Here is a 22,426-nt window from a genome sequence, read left to right as displayed (position 1 = left end):
GAAAATGTGATACATTTACATGATGGAGTTCTACACAGCGAAAAAAAAATGACATCTTGAATGAAGCAGGCAAATGGAACATCATATTGAGTGAGGCAATCCAGACCCAGAAAGACAACTCAGACCCAGAAAGGCCAATAACAAGAGCAAAGATTTTTATGTCATGCTTTCCTATTTGCTGGTAATGAAGATCGTATAAATGACCTTGTTTCCTTCAGTGATCCTAGGCACAGCACTATAATCTCTACAGGTCATTGTGTCCTGAGTTTCATTTTGTATTGGGATGAACACCACAGACTAGTGGTGTTTCTTCTCTGTAAATCAAGGTTTTGTGGAGTCAATAATACCTTTTCACGTTTTCTTTTTTTTTCGAATGGCTTTATAGGGAACAGTGTGTGGATAATGGGAGCAGATGAAACTAGAAAATAAAAGCAAGTTAGTAAAGTATTTTCTATCAAAACCCTACAATGTTTTCTTTTAGACTCCAGTTTAGACAGGTGAACCATGACCCTCCCCATTCCCCTTCCAGGCATAGCCCTGACTTCCTACAACTGGCTCTGTAGACCAGGGTGGCCTCAAACTCACAGAGATCCACCAGCCTCTGCCTCCCGATTACTGGGGTTAAAGGCATGCCCCATCATGGCCAAGAAGCTGTTAGTATTCTTAGTCTGTTTAATACTGTGAACAACTATAACAGCTTTTTTAGTTGAGATTGAATTTCAGTTGTATGCTTTGTTACATAACTTCATCAAGTACAAATAGTGATTGCAGATGCTTTAACTAGCAAGGAGACATTACAGCCCTCTGGATTTTCTATTCTGAAGGTTTTACCGCAACTTTATTGCCATGGCTGGGTGATATATGGAGGCCTGCTCTTTTTAAAGAGAAAGAAAGAGGAGTGAATGAATGCCCCGGGTAGGCAGGAACTGGGGGTAGAGGGGAAGGGAAAGTGAAGGGCGGGAGGTTGGGGGAAGGACTGGGGAGGGAGAAAGGAGGGAGAGGACTGTGATTGGCTGGGGGAAATAATTAAAAACTAATAATAAAATGATAATATATTAATAATTGGTTACATAAATTATAAATGATTATTTATTAAAATGATAAAATGGCAATGAAAATGACATTTTCTACTCCATAAAAAGTTATCCCTTATAAGAACACGACATTAGATATTACTGATTTACTCTTCAGAGACAGGGAGTTCTTTGAATATGTCTCCCACAGGAGTATAGATTCTCATTTTTCTGCTAACCTCATTTTCTTATTCTCTGGAGTAGGAGCCTGTGGGACAGAGACACGAACAAAGTCTTGCAGCCAGCTTCTCTTTGCACACATTATGAGGAGACAAAGAAGAACATCCTGTCTGGGTAGGTTGAAAGAGAATCTCTCTGACTTAGAACACTACTGTAGTGTTTCAAGGTGAATCTTAACTACAATACGGTAAGGTGGTTTGGAATATAACTGAGACTCACTTTGTTAGATAATGTCAGGAGTATGTTCTCTGGTTTGTTTAACCTTTTATATATGGCTACAAGTTATAATAAGAGACATTTTAAGTGTATATGCATCAAATAAATAATCTAGTTTATAAACTACATGCTTAGGGAAAAACCAAGTTCATGTTTGATCAGAATATAATCCATGCACATATTATCTTTTATCCTTTCAGTACCTACAGATTTTTATAGAAAGTTAATGGCAACATTAGGCAAGTATCACTGATATGCCCCTAGATATACCCTGCAAAGAAAAGAATATGCCTTCAAAGTACAGGGAAGAACTATTCAAATATTCTTAGTAAATTTTATTTTATTTTCTTCCTGTTCTATTATCTAAAAATTGTCAAATTAAGAAATTAATGAAAATGACGTTGCTATCAAATATAAAGTGTCTAAAGTTGAACAGAGAAAAAAGTGTGGGAAAAAAATGAGAGGGTAGAAAATAGAGATGAGACAGGTCAATGGGGTTTCATGGAAAACTATAAAGTAGGTATTCAACCTGAGAGGGAAAATCCAGATATATTAGTCTGAGGTATATTTCAATATTGATGATGTTAAATACTATTGTTCTTTAAATGCTCATGTATTTTGGTAGAGAAAAGAACTGCATAAGAACAAAAGTATAAGAAAATGTTTGAGAGAAAGTTAATGTTCATATTAACAAACAAAAAAGAATCGAATTAAGGTCTGAATCCATAAACTGGATCAGTAGATACAGTTAGTGTTAGTGAAACTGAATGAATTGAGAAATATAAAAATATCCAAGTGCACAGTACAAAAAAAGTCACATTCTTTTAGAAAATTAAAGGGTACATATGAGTACTGTAATTACATACATTGTCAAGGAAAATATGAATCACAGAGTGTTTAGGATTATGGTTATAGAGCAGGGTGAAAGAACTCAGACCTCTTTGCAGACAAGCTGCTTAACCCGTGTATTAGCTAAAGTCACATGATGAATGTAGGCCAGAGTATACAATTGAAAATTTGTTTATATCTGAAAGTGTATCATGAATTCAATTGTTGGGCGGTATTTGGATTAAAACAGAATCATATACTAGAACAGAAAACAGCTCACAAATCCAGAAAATGAGAACATTATTATTTTAGTTATAGTTAATCATCCTACAGCATCTTGTATCAGTACTTATGTCATTAATTTTTCACAAAATGAATTGATATTAAGAAGACTAACAAAAATGTATTTTCATTTTACCTTTATTTTTGTGTGCTATCTGTTGCCTTGTGGTTCAAAATTGCTTTCTTAGCATGGAGTAGAGATTCAGAAAATGTGTCCCTAGAGACTGCTAAGAGTGTCAATGCTGCTCTTACTGGAAAGCAGAACTCAGTTGGTTCTAATCAGTGTTAGGGTCTCAAGATGCGAACTAAATACTAGTTTATTTAGTAAAGAAAGAGAAATTGAAGTAATTCAGTTTTCGAAAGTTATTAATTGCTACATGCGCTTGCTAGCTGTTACACAACGATACAAATTAGAATCAACTAGGAAGAAGGAATATTATTGAATCAATGGCTTCATAAGATTGACCTGTAGACAAGCTTGTATTATTATTAGTTATTATTGTTATCACTATACTCTTTGATGGATGACTGACAAGGGAGGGAGGGACCATCCTTCTATGGGTGGTACTATTTCTAGGCAGGTTGCATTGGATGGTATAACAGTGTAGGCTGAACAAGCCAAGAGATTCACACCAATATGCAGACATCCCCCATGTTTGTTTTTTCCACTTCCAGCCTCTAGATTCCTCCCCTTGTTTTTTAATCATGATGGACTGTGGTCTGGACACAAAGGATAAAGCAAACCCTCTCCTCCCAAGTTGCTTTTAGCTATGGTATTTTATCATAATAATAGAAACCTTATCAATGACATGAATTTCTCAATAACACAGACTGTTTTAAAATAATGAGTATATATTCTAATGAGTTGAACAATAGCTGTTACCACATAAAAGTATTTGTGGACTCTTAAAGAAATAAAGGCTTATTTTACTTATATATTTTAGTGCAATTTTAGGAAGAGTAAAACAATTTGTAGGTTACATAAGAAAAATTTTATTTTTAGATATAAAATTAATAGAGAAAGGAAGTATAGTGGATAAAAATGTCAAAAAGGTAAAAGAAAAAGAATGTGTGATATTATTTAGATATGTAAAATTTTAATTAAGAAAATTAGACAATAATGATAGAAAAACAAAGATTTTAAGCTTCAACTTCAACAAGAAAACAATAAGTTCACAGCACATCTCAAACATGCTTTTTAGAATAAGACATGAAAAATCATGAAAAAGGACCTCACTTGTAAATTGATCTGTAAGACAATGTCCAGATTTCTTGGAAAACAACTATCAATGCTACTCCAGATAATACTATATGGATACAAGAATAGTCCTTTTCTTAACCATTCTCTTTCTCAGACTTTAGAGATGATATTAGATCATCAAGGTTTATGATGCCAGGCTAAAGTGTGATTTTTGAATAAGAAGTAATTTTAAAACATAAGGGTTCTCAAAACAATTGTTTTATGTTGCTTCACTTGATTTTATTTTATCTTGGAGCTTTCATTTTTAAAATACCCATAAAATAGGATACTTACATTAAGACTCAGTAAAATGAAATGATATATATAAAAACCTTGCTGTGTGTTCCACAATGTTAGATGTTTTCATTTTTTGAATTATGAAGATATATTTAAGATAATACTATAAGTTAGACTACTTATATAAAATTAATTACTAGTATAAACAAGGGAAAACATAAAACGATAAGTAGTTTAAAATTACATATTAGAATATATTTATAAGACAATGGATGTTTTTCCTAATAACAGATCTATTACAGTGTAGCATGTTCTGAACATGTCCATCCATATTTATCACTTGTTTCTCTTGTCCCATTTCTCTTACCAGATGGTTCTCTTTTCTACTTTTACATGTGTGTGTTTGAACATATATATGTTCGACCACAGCAACAAGAGGAAATTCTAATAGTGTTGCAACTGCAGAAGATATAGTATACTTTGTAAATATATTTGTAAGTCATGGCTTAGACATTATAACAAATCAGAAAATAGCTACAAGAATGTACTGAGCAAAACATTTGAACCAACCAAAAGTGGACTAATGTAGACTCTTTTCACTCGTCAGTCTTTATATAAATTGATGGATTTGTAATAAATGAAGAAAAATATTCTTCCTACCTAAATTTCTCTTTTATTTTTCTATTTTCTTGCCTGTTGGCTTTATACGTTTTGTTTTGTTTTATATTTTTAGGATAGGATATCTTTGTGTTTCACTATTTAGGACAGGTTGGCCCTGAACTCAGAGATCCTCCTGTCTCCACCTTCTGAGTTCTGGGATTAAAGTCATGGACCACCATATATAAGTTGTACTAATTCTCTCCCTACCCCTACCCTTCTATCATCCCCATTTCACTGCCACCCTTCTTTACATGTCCCCTTTCTCATTCTTATCTTCTTTTTATGTGTGGTTAATTGAGAAAAATTAGAGTTACTTGTGTGAGACTGGGTGGGAAGTTCTTCACTGAAGGAACAGGAATTTATCTCTGGCAATACCACTGAAGAAAATGAAGCCCCTTCAATAGCATGAATCAATTGCTCATAATTCTTTCTGTTACCTGCCCCATATTCAGCATTGCTGTGCTATGGCAATCCCTACACTAGTAGAGAAACAATGACAAATATCTTTTTAGGAGATCATAAAGTACTAAGTATCTCTTGAGTTATGTAAACTGGAAATGTATCATTTGGATTTTTCTCTATTCCTACAGGTGTTCTGAAGACTCATGGCTCAGAAAAACTGCACCCAAGTCACACAGTTCATTCTTGTGGGCCTCACAAATCACCAGGAGTTGAACACGCCCCTCTTTGTGGTATTCTTGTCCATCTATCTTTTCACAGCCATAGGTAACCTGGGGCTGATCCTGGTCATTAGAACAGATGCAAGACTCAACACGCCCATGTACTTCTTCCTCAGCAACTTGGCTTTTGTTGATTTCTGCTATTCCTCTGTCATTACACCCAAGATGCTTGGGAATTTCCTATATAGCAAAAATTTCATATCCTTCAATGCATGTGCTGCCCAGTTAGGCTGCTTTCTCACATTCATGGTATCGGAGTGCTTGTTATTGGCTTCCATGGCGTATGATAGATACGCAGCCATCTGTAATCCTCTACTGTATATGGTCACAATGTCCCCCAGAATCTGCATCCAGCTTGTAGTTGCACCCTATACCTATAGCTTCCTGATGGCATTGATTCACACTCTTCTCACTTTCCACCTGTGCTATTGCCATTCCAATATCATCAATCACTTCTACTGTGATGATATGCCCCTTCTCAGGCTTGCTTGCTCAGACACTCAGTACAAACAGCTGTCTATTTTGGCCTGTGCTGGAATCACATTCATTTCTTCTGTTCTGATTGTTTCTGTTTCCTACATGTTCATTATCTCTGCCATTGTTAGGATGCGCTCAGCTGCAGGAAGACGCAAAGCCTTTTCTACCTGTAGCTCCCATATGATGGCCGTGAGCATCTTCTATGGAACTCTTATCTTTATGTACTTACAGCCAAGTTCTGACCACTCCCTTGATACAGATAAGATGGCCTCTGTCTTCTACACAGTGATCATTCCCATGCTAAACCCCTTGATCTACAGCCTTAGGAACAAGGATGTGAAAGATGCCCTGAAGAAAGTCATAGATGGTAGAAACCAGACTTCGGTGTTTAAAGAGCTAAGAAAATAATTTCAATAAACATAGATTTTCACTCTTGGTCTCCCCCCCCAATATTAGTAAAATGAGTTTAATATCTTAAAATTAATTGGTGTTCAACAGAAATATTATTAAATCAAACATTTCTGTGTCATTTTTCTTTTTATTATTTTTATTTTATTGAATTAGATTACTTTTCATATAATATATTCTAATTACAGTTTCTCTTCTCTCAAATTCTTCCAGTTCTTCTTCAATGTGAATTCACCTGCTTTCTGTCCCCCATTAAAAAAAATGACAATAAAGGGATAATAATAAAATCTAATAATGTAAAACAAAAACAAACCAATTGGACTAGGACAAACAGACAAACCTAAGGGGAAAAGCACTAGAAAATGCACAAGAAACAGAAACAGATGCAAAGACTCATTTATTCCTGTAGGCTCAGAAATCCCATAAAAATGCAAAACCAGAAGCTGTAATAAACCTGTGAAGTAAAGGAAAAGAGTTATTTAATAAAATAAACTAAATTAAAAGTAAAAATAAAAATAATGTCTCTATCAAACTCCTTCCTTCAGGACACAGGAAATCACAAAAAAAGAGGAGGCAGGAAGTCTGTAATAACCAGAGGAGGTGGAGAATACCAAGTAAACAAGCTTTTCTTGACACAAGAGAGCTGGCGCACATATCAACTCACAGATACAGAAGCAGTGTGCATAGGGCCTGCATGGGTGTGCACCAGATAGGGTCCTAGAGCTAGAAGAAATAGTGAACACATGTCAATATCCCTAATCCTAAACTATTTCCAAATGATAACCACTTGCAAATGATAAATTAGTTTTCTCCAAGGGAGTCTCACTGGGAAAACAAACCACTCATAGGGACAGACCACATTCCCAGACATATATGGCCAACAGAAAATGAGAGCAGTGGTGTTTCGGAGTTTGTCTTTTAAGGACATGGAAAAATTTAAGAACTTTGCAAGATTAACCGCTGGTTAGGACACTGGGTTCAAGTAAAAACTAAAGATGTCCCAAGACTTTCCTAGCAGCTATGGAGAAGTGGTCCATACCCTGCAAGACCAACTTCCTTGACCCTTAATGAACCCAGCTTGTGGTTTTTGCCTATATGTTAGGAGGTAGTAGGGGAGTAGGGGAGATAAAGGTAGACAGATTGATTAAAAATGCATTCTCTGGTCTGTCTTTTCTCAGAAGGCAATCATGTCATCACAAAGCTCCCACCTCCATGATGTCTTCTAACTCTAATTGCATCTCACAGGTACCATCTTAAAAGATTATTTTTAGGGGGTTAAGGTTCAACACACGATCTTTGGGAGAAAAAAATCAGTCCATTGGAGGATCATTGTCCCTAATATATTAAAATCATATTCTTTCCATGGTGTCTCCAAGAGAAGGCCAATGAAACAATCAAAAAGACTATCAGGGAGCCTGAATGGGTGCTGCACACTCTGCCCCCGTCTGGGCACTGTGTGCTACAATACAGTTCTCAAGCTTCGGGCAAGGGCCTGGAGGTTGAAATACAGAAACACACACAGAGACAGACAGACAGAAACACGGTCCTCTAATCACTGGTAAGAAGCCCTTTATTCAATAGCACCATGGAGTCTTATATACCCAACAATCAAGTGGGCCAACAGGTGAAGACCTTATCCCCTGATCCTCAAGGCAAGGCACAGCTTTTAGTAACTCTAATCAGAGAAGGCTCTTGCAGGGAAGAGCAGCTGAAAGCCAGGACTTCAAATGGTCGCAACAAATGGGACCAACCTAGTCCCTCTGCATGTGTGTAACAACCTTGTAGCTTGGTCTCTTAGTAAGGCATCTAACAGTAAGAACAGGACCTTTCCCTGGCACTTAGGTTATTTTTGGTAACCTGTTAGCCATACTAGATTAACTGGCCCTGCTTCAAGATAAGGGGAGGAGCTTGGTACTGCCTCAACTTGATATGCCAAGCTTTGTGCAAACCCATGGGAAACCTGTCTCTTTTTGAATGGAAATGGAGGAGGAGTGGGTAGGTAGACAGGTAGATGGCAAAGGGGAGGGGACAAAAGGAAAGGACTGAGAAGACTCTGGTTGCTTTGTAAAATAAATGAAAAAACGTTATTAAAATAAAAAACAATGATGCATTTTAGATCATATAGTTTAGTGACTAAATCAGTATCAGAAACCAACAGCCTAGAAGAAGAAACACATACTTTTTGAGTATTTCAAAACAGCAAATAAACATAGCATTATATTTTATGGTCCTCTAAAGTAGATTTTTGCAACTTAGTTCTTCCAAATATATGCAAATTTTAAGAATTATCACATGGCAGCTCTTTTGTAGTTGTTGTTCTACATAACTATTTTATTGTGCATTACTTTATATGGAATGTTTCTTTTTTTTTAACTATTACTGGTTCTATGTGGATTCCACATTACACATTCCAATCTCACTTTTCTCCCCGTCTCCTCGTATCTGCCTACTGCCCGTGCAACCTTCCCCCAAATCGAAATCAAATGTAAAAGAAAAACCTAAAACCAAGCAGAAATAATATAAATAATGAAAATCAGAAAAAAATGACAGTCCCCAAAACAGCATATTAAGGCAAAGATATGAAAAAGCAGAGTTTAAGATCTGTGGTTTCTGCAAACCAAAAAATTATATTAATTATCTCTCACCTGATTTGAGGTATCTATGCCCCAAAGACATAGACTATAATTTTTTGACTAATTCTTCTTACATAATTCTCTTAAGTAGATCCTTTGGGATAGTTTCACTGATAAAAGTCCATAGTTTGTTGCTGTTCAAGCATTACGTGCAGAAGAAATAGAACTCAGGTTTTCCAAGTAAGTTCAGTAAACAGGTTTTGACATTAGTGACAAATATGTATTTTAAAATTGAAGACCATAAAGATCTTTAGACTGAAAAATTTTAGGTAACATTTTCTGAAATAAAGCAAAATAGTTTATTCTTGTATTATTTTAATTTACTTTAATATACTTCATAGTATATAGAATATATAATTAGATTTTGGTGGAGAAGTATTTGAAAAGTCTAAAATCCATTAAGTTATTTTGAAAAGACTAGACACCCAAAGGAAAGATTCTAACCTATGTCAAAGCCTCACTTCTTGAGGTTTTGAAATTCTGTCTTTTGATACCTATAATGATAAAAAAAATACATCAGTGCAGACAAAGGAAAGTCACCAAGGCCTCAGTCCACAAAAAATAAAAGTAAAGAAGCATAAATAATTTTGACAGTGGGAAACATAGTCTTCCCAGGAAATGTGACACAAATTGGTTGTCCAATACTAAACAGTCAGCCATGAAAATATATGTATAAATCACATTATGCAAACTAAGGAGGTTGTTTTGTGTATTTTGGAATATAAATGTATAATTATATGTATATAAAAAAGTAATTAATGAAAAGAGAGGCCATGAATTTGAACAAGAGCAAGCAGAGTTATATAGGAGGTATTACACAGACAAAATGGAAATGAGAAATGATATAATATTATAGTTCTAAAAACATGCTAAGTAATTCAAAAAATGAACTATCTATTGTGTGACAGACTTAGAGTACCAAGAACGTCCACTGGTGTAGACAAGATCAGAGATTTGTCTAACTTATATGCATTTTCTGAGTAAGTACTCAACATTTGTGTTGTATAAATGCTAGGAAAAGACAAGTCATTTGTAACACTTTCTCTGAGGAGGATAGAGTTTCTCATGACTTTGATTTAGTACTAAAAGATGCATGATGTTCAAGCAAATGCATATAAAATTTTGTAAGTATATGTGCATGCATATTTTTTTGCACAGGACTATAAGTGCAAAACAGTTGGTGGAAATTCTGGGTATAAGGAATCATGAAACACTATTTCAGAAAAGCAGTAAAATAAATTATCCCAAGAAACCAGAAAATGGTTAAAGGGAAGCCATGCATGTTTGTGTTCCTACAGTTGATAGCAAGAATGACAGACCTTGGGTGGAAAAATGAGAAGAGCTTAACATACCCAATGAAATTCTATGAGAACGTGAATATGCTGTGCTTTTCTTGAAATATGTTTAGCAAAGAAAAACAAGAGTCAGTAATCTTTCAAGATTTAGACAGTCGCATCTCTATATATGAGGTATAACTGAATATTTTCACATTCTGTGACAGCTTTTTGTTTTGTTTGGTTTGGTTTTTGTTCTGTTTTTTCTCTCTCTCTCTCTCTCTCTCTTTTTTTTTTTTTTTTTTTTTTGGTTTTTCAAGATAGGGTTTCTCTGTGTAGCATTGGCTGTCCTGTAACTCACCTTGTTGACCAGGCTGGCCTAAAAACAACAGAGATCTGCCTGCCTCTGTCTCCTGAGTGCTGGGATTAAAGGCATGCACCACCACTGCCCAGATTATAAACCTCATGTCAGCGTCAAGCAGATATACAAGCTAAAGTATATATTTTTTTTATTTGGAAATGTTTTTTAAATTGAAGATTGATGACCATTTCTATGTTGTGGGAACTCCTACTGGCCTATTTGGGTGTGGTCTGAGATACTGTAAGCACAGACCAAAACCATGCATGACCCCTTTTTTAATTGAATTTGGTTCCTAGCTTCCAGCACCCAGAGAGGACCATGGATCTCTTCCCTTACTGTGAGTTTTATCCCCAATCAAATAACTTACCTACATTTTGGTGCCCAATATGGGGCTTGAATCCACAACTCTGAGATTAAGAGTCTCATGCTCTACAGACTGAGCTAGCCAGGCAATCATGAAAAGTCTCATTTGCAATATTGGGGCAACTTAATTTGGCTAAGACCTAAAGTATCTGACAGAATATTTTTTATTATTTATTTTTATTTATTTATTTTTACTTAAAAATTTCCAACTCCTCCCCTCCTCCCATTTCTCTCCCCCTCCCCCCATCCCCCTTCCCCTCCTACTCCAGTCCAAAGAGCAGTCAGGGTTCCCTGCCCTGTGGGAAGTCCAAGGTTCTCCCCCTACCATCCAGGTCTAGGAAGGTAAGCATCCAAACAGACTAGGCTCCCACAAAGCCAGTACATGCTATAGGATCAAAACCCAGTGCCGTTGTCCTTGGCTTCTCAGTCAGCCCTCCTTGTCCAGCACATTCAGAGAGTCCGGTTTGATCACATGCTCCATCAGTCCCAGTCCAGCAGCCTGTGTACTATCTGCAGAGGGAGGAATGGGCCAAGGTCAACAGAGAGCTAATTTAGATAAGTTGTCAAAGAGAAGAGAGGATACTTCAGACACAATCACCTTAGGACTGTTAACCACAACCCAAGGGAAAGAATCAATTTCTCAGAGAGTACAGTTCTTAGTCCTTCCAGGAAGTGACTCCAAGCCTAAGCTAGGCTTGCCAAGTCTGTTTTTGGACAATCAACTAAAGCTCCCTTTGTCATTTTAAGAAAACATGGAGTCATTTTGACTCCCATCATGTAATAAACTATGATGATTTCTGTAGAGTTTATACTAGATATAGAGGTAAGAAGAGAATTTCGTGTGCTTTTTATGGGAGCAAAATGTAGTTTATTTTATATAGAAATGGTGATTCCATTAGGATACATTCATTTTTTATTTTACCAATGTCAACATCTTCTGATTTGTTTTACATATTCAAAGAATTAAAGTTGAGTTTTAAATAATAAGTAGCAACTTCAGGAAAAGATTGAAGTAGTAGACTGGCTATTATCTTATTTAAAATTTAGACAGAGAGAAATATCTCTAAGAAAATACCTCCTTGTAATCATCTCGCTCTGACTCCAAAAGGTTTAATCATTTTCCAATTCAGCTATTACTTTCATGTTAACAATACAATGGTGTTTCACTACATTAAGAGAAGATATTCTTGTCAAAATGTTGGTCACCTTTTTTCTATTGATTTGCACACAGATTTTGTGAAGACTCATGACTCAGATAAACTGCACCCAGGTGACAGAGTTCATTCTTGTGGGCCTTACAGATCGCCAAGAGCTAAAGATGCCCCTCTTTGTGGTATTCTTAGCCATCTATCTTTTCACGACAGTTGGCAACCTGGGTTTGATTCTAGTCATTAAAACAGATTCAAGACTCAACACACCCATGTACTTCTTCCTCAGCAACTTGGCTTTTGTTGATTTCTGCTACTCCTCTGTCATTACACCCAAGATGCTTGGGAATTTCTTGTATCAAAAAAATGTGATATCCTTCAATGCATGTGCTGCACAGTTAGGCTGTTTCCTAGCCTTCATGACAGCTGAGTGTCTGATATTGGCTTCCATGGCCTATGACAGGTATGTGGCCATTTGTAACCCTCTACTCTATATGGTCCTAATGTCCCCAGGGATTTGCCTTCAGCTTGTAGCTGCACCCTATGGCTACAGCTTCCTGGTAGCTCTGTTTCACGCCATCCTCACCTTTCGCCTCTGCTATTGCCATTCCAATATCATCAATCACTTCTACTGTGATGACATGCCTCTCCTCAGGCTAACTTGTTCAGACACTCACTCTAAACAGCTATGGATCTTTGCCTGTGCTGGCATCATGTTCATATCCTCTCTGCTCATTGTATTTATTTCCTATACGTTCATTATTTCTGCCATCCTGAGGATGCGCTCAGCTGAGGGAAGACGCAAGGCTTTCTCCACATGTGGTTCCCACATGTTGGCAGTAACCATTTTTTATGGAACCCTCATCTTTATGTACTTGCAGCCCAGTTCTAACCACTCTCTAGACACAGACAAAATGGCTTCTGTCTTCTATACAGTGATCATCCCTATGTTGAACCCTTTGATCTACAGCTTAAGGAATAAGGAAGTGAAGGATGCCATGAAGAAATTAATTATCTTTAGGAACCAAAGCCTTATGTCATGAAATTAAGAAAATGACTTGAATAAATAATAATGGTCTATGTGTGTTTCCTCTTATTCTAATAAAATACTATTAACATGTCTACTTTTTCAATACATTATATGAATATATAGAAACTGTCTTTCCTCTATAGAGAAATTTTCAATACAGAATGTAATTTCATATATAAAACAAGATGCAATAATTTGGAAGCCATTCTTTCATTTCTGAAATGGGAAATGTACAACAAAAATTATATGGTGAAAAGAATTTTTTTTTTTTGATTTTCGAGACAGGGTTTCTCTGTAGCTTTTGGTTCTTGTCCTGGAACTAGGGTGATAAGAATTTATATCAAATTCCAACTGAAAAAATTACAACCTGTTCTTTTTTGTTTTTTAATAATAATTTTAAGATTGTAGTATAATTACAATATTTTTCCTTCCATTTCCTTTATCCAAAATATATTCCTTTCATATATCCTTGGAACTATGTGTGTAGCTTCTGATTTTACTGGAAGACACAATCTCACAGTAGTCTCCTGGGTCCACTGGCTCTTATATTGTTTCTGCACCCTCTTCCCACCTTTCCCAGGGTTCCCTGAGGATTAGGTACAGGAGTGTTTTGTAGATGTATTTATTGGGACTGGAATCCATCATTGCCCCCTTAGGTTTGCCACGTCAGGTTTGGCATTATCGTGGTTAATAGGCATCATAGCTGGATATGTATTGACACATAAGTGGATATTATATGCAAAACAAAAGTTCTTAGGTTCTGAAGTGCATAGTGTCACCAGCAATAGAGAGTTACATTTCACCTCTTGGGGGCACCCAAGGGCAACAGACATAGGCTGCATGTTTCAGGAGTCTAATGGACAGCCCTGGCCAATAACTAAAAGAAGATTTCCCATGTTTATCACTGAAGACTTCCTCAAGTGATCTTTGGCTCTTGGAGGAAGCACTTTCAGCCCAGTTGAGAAAATTTTATTAAAATTATATTTATGTGTGTGTACAGAATAACATGTATAATGTTTTAGCCAAACAGTTAATGTTATGATTCCCCCTTCTTCTGTATGTCTGCCTTCTTCATTATTAACTCTGCAACCATACCTAAAGAGATCCCATTTTTCTTATTTCCCGTCTGATAACTTACTTTCCCTCTATCCTCCTTCCAGCATATTCTGCACCCAGTTCCTTTCCTGTTTGTAAAGAGCCTGCCCCTTTCCCATTTCCCTGATCAGATCACTTTTCTCTTCCTGTTCTTCTCTCCATGACTATAAATGTTTATATGTCAGAGGAAGAACTCAGAGAAATGCTCAATTATTCCTCCCCCGTTAGTACTCTTACTCTACATTAGTAATGATCCACATAAAAAGCGATAGCTTAAATTTTTCCTCTCTTTCTAATTTCTTGAAAAAGTATGAAACTCTAAGACTACCTTGTCTCTATGAATTTAACAAATTTCTTATTGATGGTAAGACCACCATATTCTAATTCCATTCGTGTCAATGACTGTACAGGGCTTTCTATTATTATGGCTGTCTTGATTATTGTTTACAAAGTAAGTCTTTAAGTAAATTGTTTCAATATGCTGCTTAGCATATGCTATATAATTCCCACTTTATCTTTTGGAAAATATAATTCAAGGATAGAATCCCTGAGAAGGACAACATATTTTAAGCAAATGTACTCATAATAGTTGAAACAATAAAGACCATGTAGCCAGTAGCAAGCAAACATACCCAGGTAATTAGCCATTTCTTATTAAGGTGTGGTGTATATAGCACAACAAAATCTAGTTTGACTTTGCAAAATATCATCATGTATCTGTCAGTATTATATAATAAAAAATAGAAAATAATTTTAAAAATGTGAAGTTTTACCGTGTATTTAATATTTTAAAAATGTAGTCTAATGTAGTTTCATGAATAGTGACATAGGAGTGCTGCAGATAGTAAATTAGTTACTAACACTTGTCAGTGTGAGCTCTGAACTCACTTCACTTCATCGCATGGGAAGTCCCAGTAGCATGCAGATGAACTTGGTTATCACAGAAACAGTGAAGTCATAGTCAAGACTAAAGCTGATGCAACACGTGTCTTTTACAATGAGCTACCAGCAAGACTGCTCACCATCTGCCTAGAGAAACAGACACAGAGAGAAATTTGACTTTTACAGTACTGAACAGTGAACTCCTTTTTTCTAAAATTTAGACTGCTGGCCTCTCTTGGTAGCACATACAGAATGTATGGAAATATCTTCCTATCCAGCCAAAGTATAGTTTCTTTTGTCTCCATTTGAAGAAAATTTATATACTAGAAAGTGAAATTTTGAGTCATATCATCATGCTTTCTGAACAAAATCAAGCCAAGTGTTGTTGAGAGGTGGTGTGTTTCAGTGTGTATAGCTCTTAACCTCATGAGTCAGAAAACACAGTTTGCAGTGGGCAGCTGAAGTATCATGAAGAACATAGTGTCATGTCTCTAAGTTCTCAGTCTCTCCAAGGATCTAATACTTAGTAAGAAACTATACTCTCAGAAGACAAGTAATTGTCTTTTGAAAAAACTACTCCTTTCCTTTTAAATCACAATTACGTCAACTGAAATTCCCTTCAGGGCTGCAACAAACCTTCATATAAACTTGCATCTTCTGTATCTCAAGATTTACAGACATGCAGTGAAGTTACCAACTTTGTCTGTAGAGGGGTCGGCTCAATTGGAAGAAGTAGATTTAAAGTCTTTCCTTACTGATTTGTTTGACAGTTACTCTGGATCCCAGCTGAATCAGGTATTCTTTTGAACGACTCAACAGAAAGAACTGTATAGAACAATAAGAAAAAAATCATCACCAAAATCAATTGCCATAGCTTTTAAATGTCAATCATATGTTGCATATCCCTATATCATAGGCTAACATATATGAGTATTCTAAGATTACTTGGCATTTATATATTTTATATAAATATTAATATATTTTTATATATATTTATAAATATTTTACTTTCTATTTAACAGGAGAATTTATTCCTGCTTTGAACTAATTATTACTTAATATAAGGTATGTTAATTATATCTAGCACTTTGTCATAAAATTTGATTCACAAGAAGGTTTTGGGTTTTAAATCAAGAGAGTGACTGGGCCTTCTAGACACTCTTTGGATATCATGTCTGATCATCTTTTCCTTTGTAATCCAAAATTTCAAAACAAGGCAACCTTCAGGCCTTTCTGGAAATTAGTGACTTTTTCCCCTCAGCTATAGACAGGCATCTGGGACACTATTGGTTATGATTTCCGGTATAAGTATCTTCATGTTCACATATTCCCTCCTTCTAAGCATTGCAGATTCTATATCAGAAAGTACAAGTACTATATGAACTCTCAACTAGAAAGCTGATGAGAAAACTGAGAAGATGCTGAGGTAGGACGAATGGAATCAGTACCACCTCTACTGTGCTTAGCGGAAGAATTTTAATCTGCCAACTTTCCACTAATCAGAGATCAATCTAGAAGGACAAAACTCCAAAAATATTGATTTTATTTTGTTCCTTATGAGGCTGAATGCTTAAAGGTATGGGATAAACTAATTTTACTGAATTAACTAAAGCATATTATTTACCTATAATAGGAAAACTATTCATACATATTTGTGTGTACATCTATAAATATTGGGCATATGATTTTCAGACTATTATTAATATTTCTTTGTTCTTTGAAATTCATTTATACCATACATAGAAGAGGTAAATTCAGAACACTTAGATATAAAAAAGAAGAAATTCTATGATTGTTCCTAACTACATTCCCTAGAAAGATATTAGGTTAATACTTTGTCTCAAGGCAACATACACTCCTATTTCTTAATAGTATTTTCATGCATAAAAATATTTAGTGTATTTACAAAGTTATTATCCCAAGCCTCTGTAGAACTATATTTTCCTCATAGGCTTGCTTTTTCCAGTTTAATGTGTACACTTTACTGAAAGATTATTATTTACAGTAATGAAGCAGAGAATGTAGTTTTGAGCTTATGTTTTACTCCCTGAAGAATTTCTAATCTTTGACTTCCTATTTATACCATGTCCAAATTACCATGCAAGTAAAAGCCTACAAACAGAGTGCAAACCACAGTTCTCTTTTGAGTGAACATAGTAAATTTCATTCTTCTCTCAATACAAACTTGGATTGTTTCCTACAGAATCAAGATCACACAGAAGGTACCATTTGGAAGTTGTGACCATAAAACATTCTGCATGGACTGAATGGCCAAAGGCAACCATTCAGCAGTGACAGAGTTCATCCTCTTGGGTCTTACAGAAGATCCTGAGCTTGAGGTCATTCTCTTTGTAATCCTTCTAATCATTTACTTGTTTAGTGTCATGAGTAACCTAGGACTGGTTCTGTTAATCCAAATCAGTCCTCAGCTTCAGTCCCCCATGTATTTTTTCCTCAGTCATCTCGCTTTTGTTGATTTTTGCTACACGTCCTGTGTCACTCCAAATGCTCTGGTGAATTTTTTGCGTGAAATTAAAAGCATATCATTGTATGGATGCGCAGCTCAGGTGTGTTTCTTCACCACATTTTCTGTGTGTGAAGTCTTCCTGCTGTCTGTAATGGCCTATGATAGGTATGTGGCCATCTGCAACCCTTTGCTCTATGTGATTATCATGCCAAGGCGACTCTGCTTTCAAATAGCCACGACCACGTACCTGTATGCATTTGTCACAGCACTTATTCAGACGGTGACGACCTTCCTTTTGTCTTTCTGCGACTCCAACCGCGTGAACCAGTTCTTCTGTGAGGACATTCCTCTCATGGCTCTAGCTTGCTCCAGCACTCGAGTCAAGGAGCTGATGTTGTTGAGCATGGCTGGGTTCAACATATGCTGCTCTCTCCTCATTGTCCTCATCTCCTACCTGTTCATCGTGTCTGCAATCCTGAAGAAGCACTCGGGGGACGGGAGACGGAAAGTCTTCTCCACCTGCGCTTCTCACTTGTCTTCTATTGCTATATACTATGGGACAATCATTTTTATGTACTTACAGCCTGAATCTAGCCATTCCTTAAATACAGACAAATTTGCTGCTGTTTTTTATGTAGTGATAATACCCATGCTAAACCCATTAATTTATAGTTTAAGGAATAAGGAGGTGAAAAGTGCATTAAAGAGAAGTATAGATAAGATTCCCCTGAGTATTAGTAAATGATCCAAAATAACTGAATCAATAAAACATCAGGTAAACGTCTCTAAATTTTCCTAGAATCACAGTGGTGATATCCACTAGGAGAAAATACAGGTAAACGTTTGCCCTTGGGATTGAATTCTCGTATACCTATTATATATATTATACTTATTCTCGTATACCTATTATATATATTATACTATATATATATATATATATACATATATATATATATATATATATATCTGCTGGTGCTGCATTCCTGTCATTTCCAGCACCCTTTCTCCATGCTTCAGCTCTCCGCATGCTGTAGCACACTGCAGTCTACATGTTGGTGTAAGGATTTTTTAAAATTATGGTCATTAACATGGTGGCAACTTGATCTAATGGTGTTTTCAAAATGAGTGGATAGTTAGTGCTTTAGTGTGAATTGAAAGAAATGATCTATGAAATAAATGATGCTGGGAGCTGGGGAGACAGAGGTAAACCATTCATTCCTATCCCTCTGTCATGAAACTCTGCCAACAATTTCCTGTCTGGCTTTGGAGAAATATGGAAAAAAAAAGGAAGAAAGAAAGAAAGGAAAGAAAGAAAGAAAGAAAGAAAGAAAGAAAGAATTTTACTTTTGTATGTCATAAGTAGAAAAACAGTCAGTTTGTCACACAAATGTTCTATGATATATTTTGTTTTATTGATACTGCAGGTTTAATATAACAACTTTTATATAATTTTGCTTATTTATATGACAGTGGATAAAGCATTTGTTTCTTAATAAAGTGACTTCCATAATCATTATGCATCTATACCTTCAATGAGTGTCAAAATCATTGTTTTAAGCAATGTAAAATTATCAGTAGAAATAAAAATAATTTATTTTATAGCTACCATTTGAAACATAATAAGCATTTTGAACAGTTAAATTAAGTATTTCTATATCTGAGAAAAATAGTTATGCTCAAATTTGATCATCTCTACATGTTATACCACTAAGAAGGAAGAAGCAATATATTTTATGAATATAAAATTTAAAACTCCTGCAACTTTTAAGGTGGTTTTGTCCAAGTTTTATAAATAGCAAAAACTAAGCTCTCCTGAATTCTTAATATGTATCTGATTTTTGTAGTAATAACTTTATTCCTATTTACATTAGGTATTTTATAACAATAATGTTGTGAGAGATATGCAGTTTCATCATAAAAACAAGGAAATCAGAAGAGACAACTGATAAATGGTACTGTGCCCATATAAATGCTTACAGTTATTAGTCAATGATTTTCATTTTTATTATATAACTTCACATCACAATGAATTACAAATTTCTACATAGTGAATTAGTCTGTGAACTATAGATTAAAATTTAATGGTTTAATATTGTCCTAAAAAGAATTAATAAAGTACTTTTTAAATGTTCACAATGTCACAAATATCCTCATAACTAGTTGATCTAAGATAATTCTTTCTTTGAAATTTGGCTCAGATCCATGTAATATCATTGAACAACAGTGGAGCATGACTTGCTCCTGACAAAAGCAGACATGTGCAACATGTTTAGAAGCACATGACGTTTTTTTCTGTTCTAAGACAGGTTCTCGGGTTCCCCAGAGTGGTTTCAGACACACTATATAGCAGGAGATAATCTTCAATTTTTGAACCTCTCTCTACCTCCAGAATGCCAGGATTAAAATGTGTACCACCACGCTGTTCTTTATCAGTGCTAGAAATAGAACCTAGGCTCTATGGTGGTAGATAACTACAGTGTATGTGTCTCTATACTATGCTAGCACCCTTTCAAGCCTCCCTTTGTATCAAGTTTGCTACTAAGACGCTGGCTAAAAGTGGGGAAATGGATGTTGTCATTGCTCAAAGTTACAAAAAAAATAGGATTATGATAGTACTTTTAATCCGAGTTATTATCTCACCCAGCTTACTGTAGTTGTTTAGAATACCATTTTCAAAGGAACAATAGAAGTCCATATGCACATATACATATGTTTAAAATGATGCACATTTTCTAAAAAAATAAAAGATCTATGTTGTTTTCAATTTAATTAATATGGCCAGTGTATGATATCTGGAGTAATCATGATCCCATACTTAATTATAATGCTTTAAAGGTCTAATTATGGGTCTAGAGTCTTGTATATATTCTTATGGATCTTTTACTCTATACCTAGATAGACAGTTTGAATATACAGATTGCCAAATTTTACTCAGTTCTCATATATCTACTTTTTGGTGTACTTAAAAATAGAAACATGTCAGTTTAAAATGATTTTTCTCCGTGAACGGATAAATTTTAAGGAAACTGTTTCCTAGAACATGGGCCTCCAGAGCTATAAAACCGTATGGCTCAGTGCTGCTGCCTTGTCAGCAGATTGTTGACTTCCAAATGCAGAATTTCATCGTTAATAGAATGTACAGCCATTTCATAACCTTGGAAAATATATAGTGGCTAAATTTACGTAACTTTCCTGTTTAACAAGAACTATTATTAAAAGTCACTATGTTTTCAAATTATTTTGAAGATTTCACACAGAAATACTACATTTTCACCATATCCTCCCTTCCACTCTCCATTTGCCAACTGCCCCCATTCCCTTCAATTCCATGGTCTCTTCTTTTATTATTATTGCTCCTTAATGTACATTACATTACTGAGTCCATGTGGTACTGTAAATGTGTTTAGGGCTTACTGCTTGGGACTGTATAACCTTTAATAAAACCTGGAAAAAACTAAAATGTATAATAAACTAATCAAAATGCATTTTATGTGTTATTTCTCATACGTTAAAGAAAACTAGTAGCCGGGCGTTGGTGGCGCACGCCTTTAATCCCAGCACTCGGGAGGCAGAGGCAGGCGGATCTCTGTGAGTTCGAGACCAGCCTGGTCTACAAGAGCTAGTTCCAGGACAGGCTCCAAAACCACAAGAAACCCTGTCTCGAAAAACCAAAAAAAAAAAAGAAAAAAAAAAGAAAAAGAAAACTAGTATTATTGTTTACACTTGGGATCAATCAATTAATATGTTATTCTTCCCATTTTAAAAATTAGGTCCCAACAGATCAACCATAGCATAATTACTTATGTTTATGGCACAGCACTATATTTCTAGCTATATTTATTAAGAATTTTGTCATTCATGGAAAACACTGAATAGTGCCAAGACATCCATGAAATGCATTCAAATATCCAGTAAAATTAAGAACTGGTAGCATACACGCAAGTTGCCTGAAGGTATATCAAACTTACTTATTGGGGATTTTTCAAAAATATTATTTATAAATTAAGATATTTATAAACCATGGTAGATAAATAGGCAAAGGGAGTTTGGAGGAAAAAACATGTTATTCATTCGTTTAAAAAGTCCAACAATTTGTTTAGTGTTTCTACTGACTGCTTGTTGCGTGTTAGATAATAGGTCACATTTACCTATTTAATTTTCTCAGTAGAAGTGAGATATATTTCAGAGTTACACACCAAGCTTGGCAGAATTATCTATGTGTGTATTCCAGTGTATATTATTGGGGTAGGGCTATTTTAAGCCAAATGCTTGTCTTTGACTTTATATGTTAAATTGAAGTACCTGTGGAACATGAAAATTGAAAATTCTATGCAGCCACCTGGATATTGCGTGCCTGGAGTTGGAACAGGCATTTAGCCCAGAAATCTATGTTTTTGCTTCATCAAGGAAAGAGTCACAGCTGTTCCCTGGTGGTAGAAGAAAATATCTAAAAAGAATGCACTCATGTGATATAAATTGGTTATAGGAAGGTGAGGGCATTAATTTAACCATAAGAAAAGGCATCTGAGCTACCAAAGATGAAGAGAAAGAACTGAAAATGCAGAGATTTAAGTGAAGAACAGCAAAAATAGCCATTGTTTCACTGTGAAAGTGACACCAATGACCTAATGCTTCTGATGAGCTTCCAAGAAGAAAGCACATTGCAGTTGGGAAGAAAAGGGGTGTTGATGAACTTGGAGTGAACAATTGTTTGAACTGCTGAGAGCAAATGTCAGATTATAATAAACAGAGATATGTGGTGAATTATTTCTGTTGTCAACTTGATTAGATTTGGGGTTGGTTATTAGAGTGTTTTCAAAGGGAGAAAACTAAAGAAGAAAAATCCACCTCTAATGTATGATTCCATAAACTGTTATGCCAGAATGAGTAAA

At 35.4% G+C, this 22,426-nt stretch overlaps 3 protein-coding genes across 3 annotated transcripts; all 3 read left to right on the top strand.

Moving 5' to 3' along the window:
• Window positions 1-5,321: 5,321 nt before the first annotated feature.
• LOC121466537 (olfactory receptor 1044-like) lies at window positions 5,322-6,281 on the top strand. The gene has a single exon (XM_041680291.1). It carries the CDS (start codon window positions 5,322-5,324, stop codon window positions 6,279-6,281), a length of 960 nt encoding a protein of 319 aa, XP_041536225.1.
• A 5,877-nt stretch (window positions 6,282-12,158) lies between these two features.
• LOC121466485 (olfactory receptor 1044) lies at window positions 12,159-13,103 on the top strand. Its single transcript, XM_041680220.1, has one exon. The coding sequence runs from the start codon at window positions 12,159-12,161 to the stop codon at window positions 13,101-13,103; it is 945 nt and encodes a 314-aa protein (XP_041536154.1).
• Window positions 13,104-17,334: 4,231 nt separating this feature from the next.
• LOC121466634 (olfactory receptor 5AL1-like) lies at window positions 17,335-18,279 on the top strand. The gene has a single exon (XM_041680425.1). It carries the CDS (start codon window positions 17,335-17,337, stop codon window positions 18,277-18,279), a length of 945 nt encoding a protein of 314 aa, XP_041536359.1.
• The last annotated feature ends 4,147 nt before the right edge of the window (window positions 18,280-22,426 follow it).

The sequence above is a fragment of the Microtus oregoni genome, unplaced genomic scaffold (assembly GCF_018167655.1).
Source record: "Microtus oregoni isolate MIOR12 unplaced genomic scaffold, Mior012 000033F_ref0000390, whole genome shotgun sequence".
Classification (NCBI taxonomy): domain Eukaryota; kingdom Metazoa; phylum Chordata; class Mammalia; order Rodentia; family Cricetidae; genus Microtus; species Microtus oregoni.
This window is presented reverse-complemented; position numbering and strand designations above follow the sequence as displayed.

Coding starts and splice junctions, on each gene's coding strand:
- LOC121466537 (XM_041680291.1), top strand. CDS start 5,322: ATGGCTCAGAAAAACTGCACCCAAGTCACACAGTTCATTCTTGTGGGC.
- LOC121466634 (XM_041680425.1), top strand. CDS start 17,335: ATGGCCAAAGGCAACCATTCAGCAGTGACAGAGTTCATCCTCTTGGGT.
- LOC121466485 (XM_041680220.1), top strand. CDS start 12,159: ATGACTCAGATAAACTGCACCCAGGTGACAGAGTTCATTCTTGTGGGC.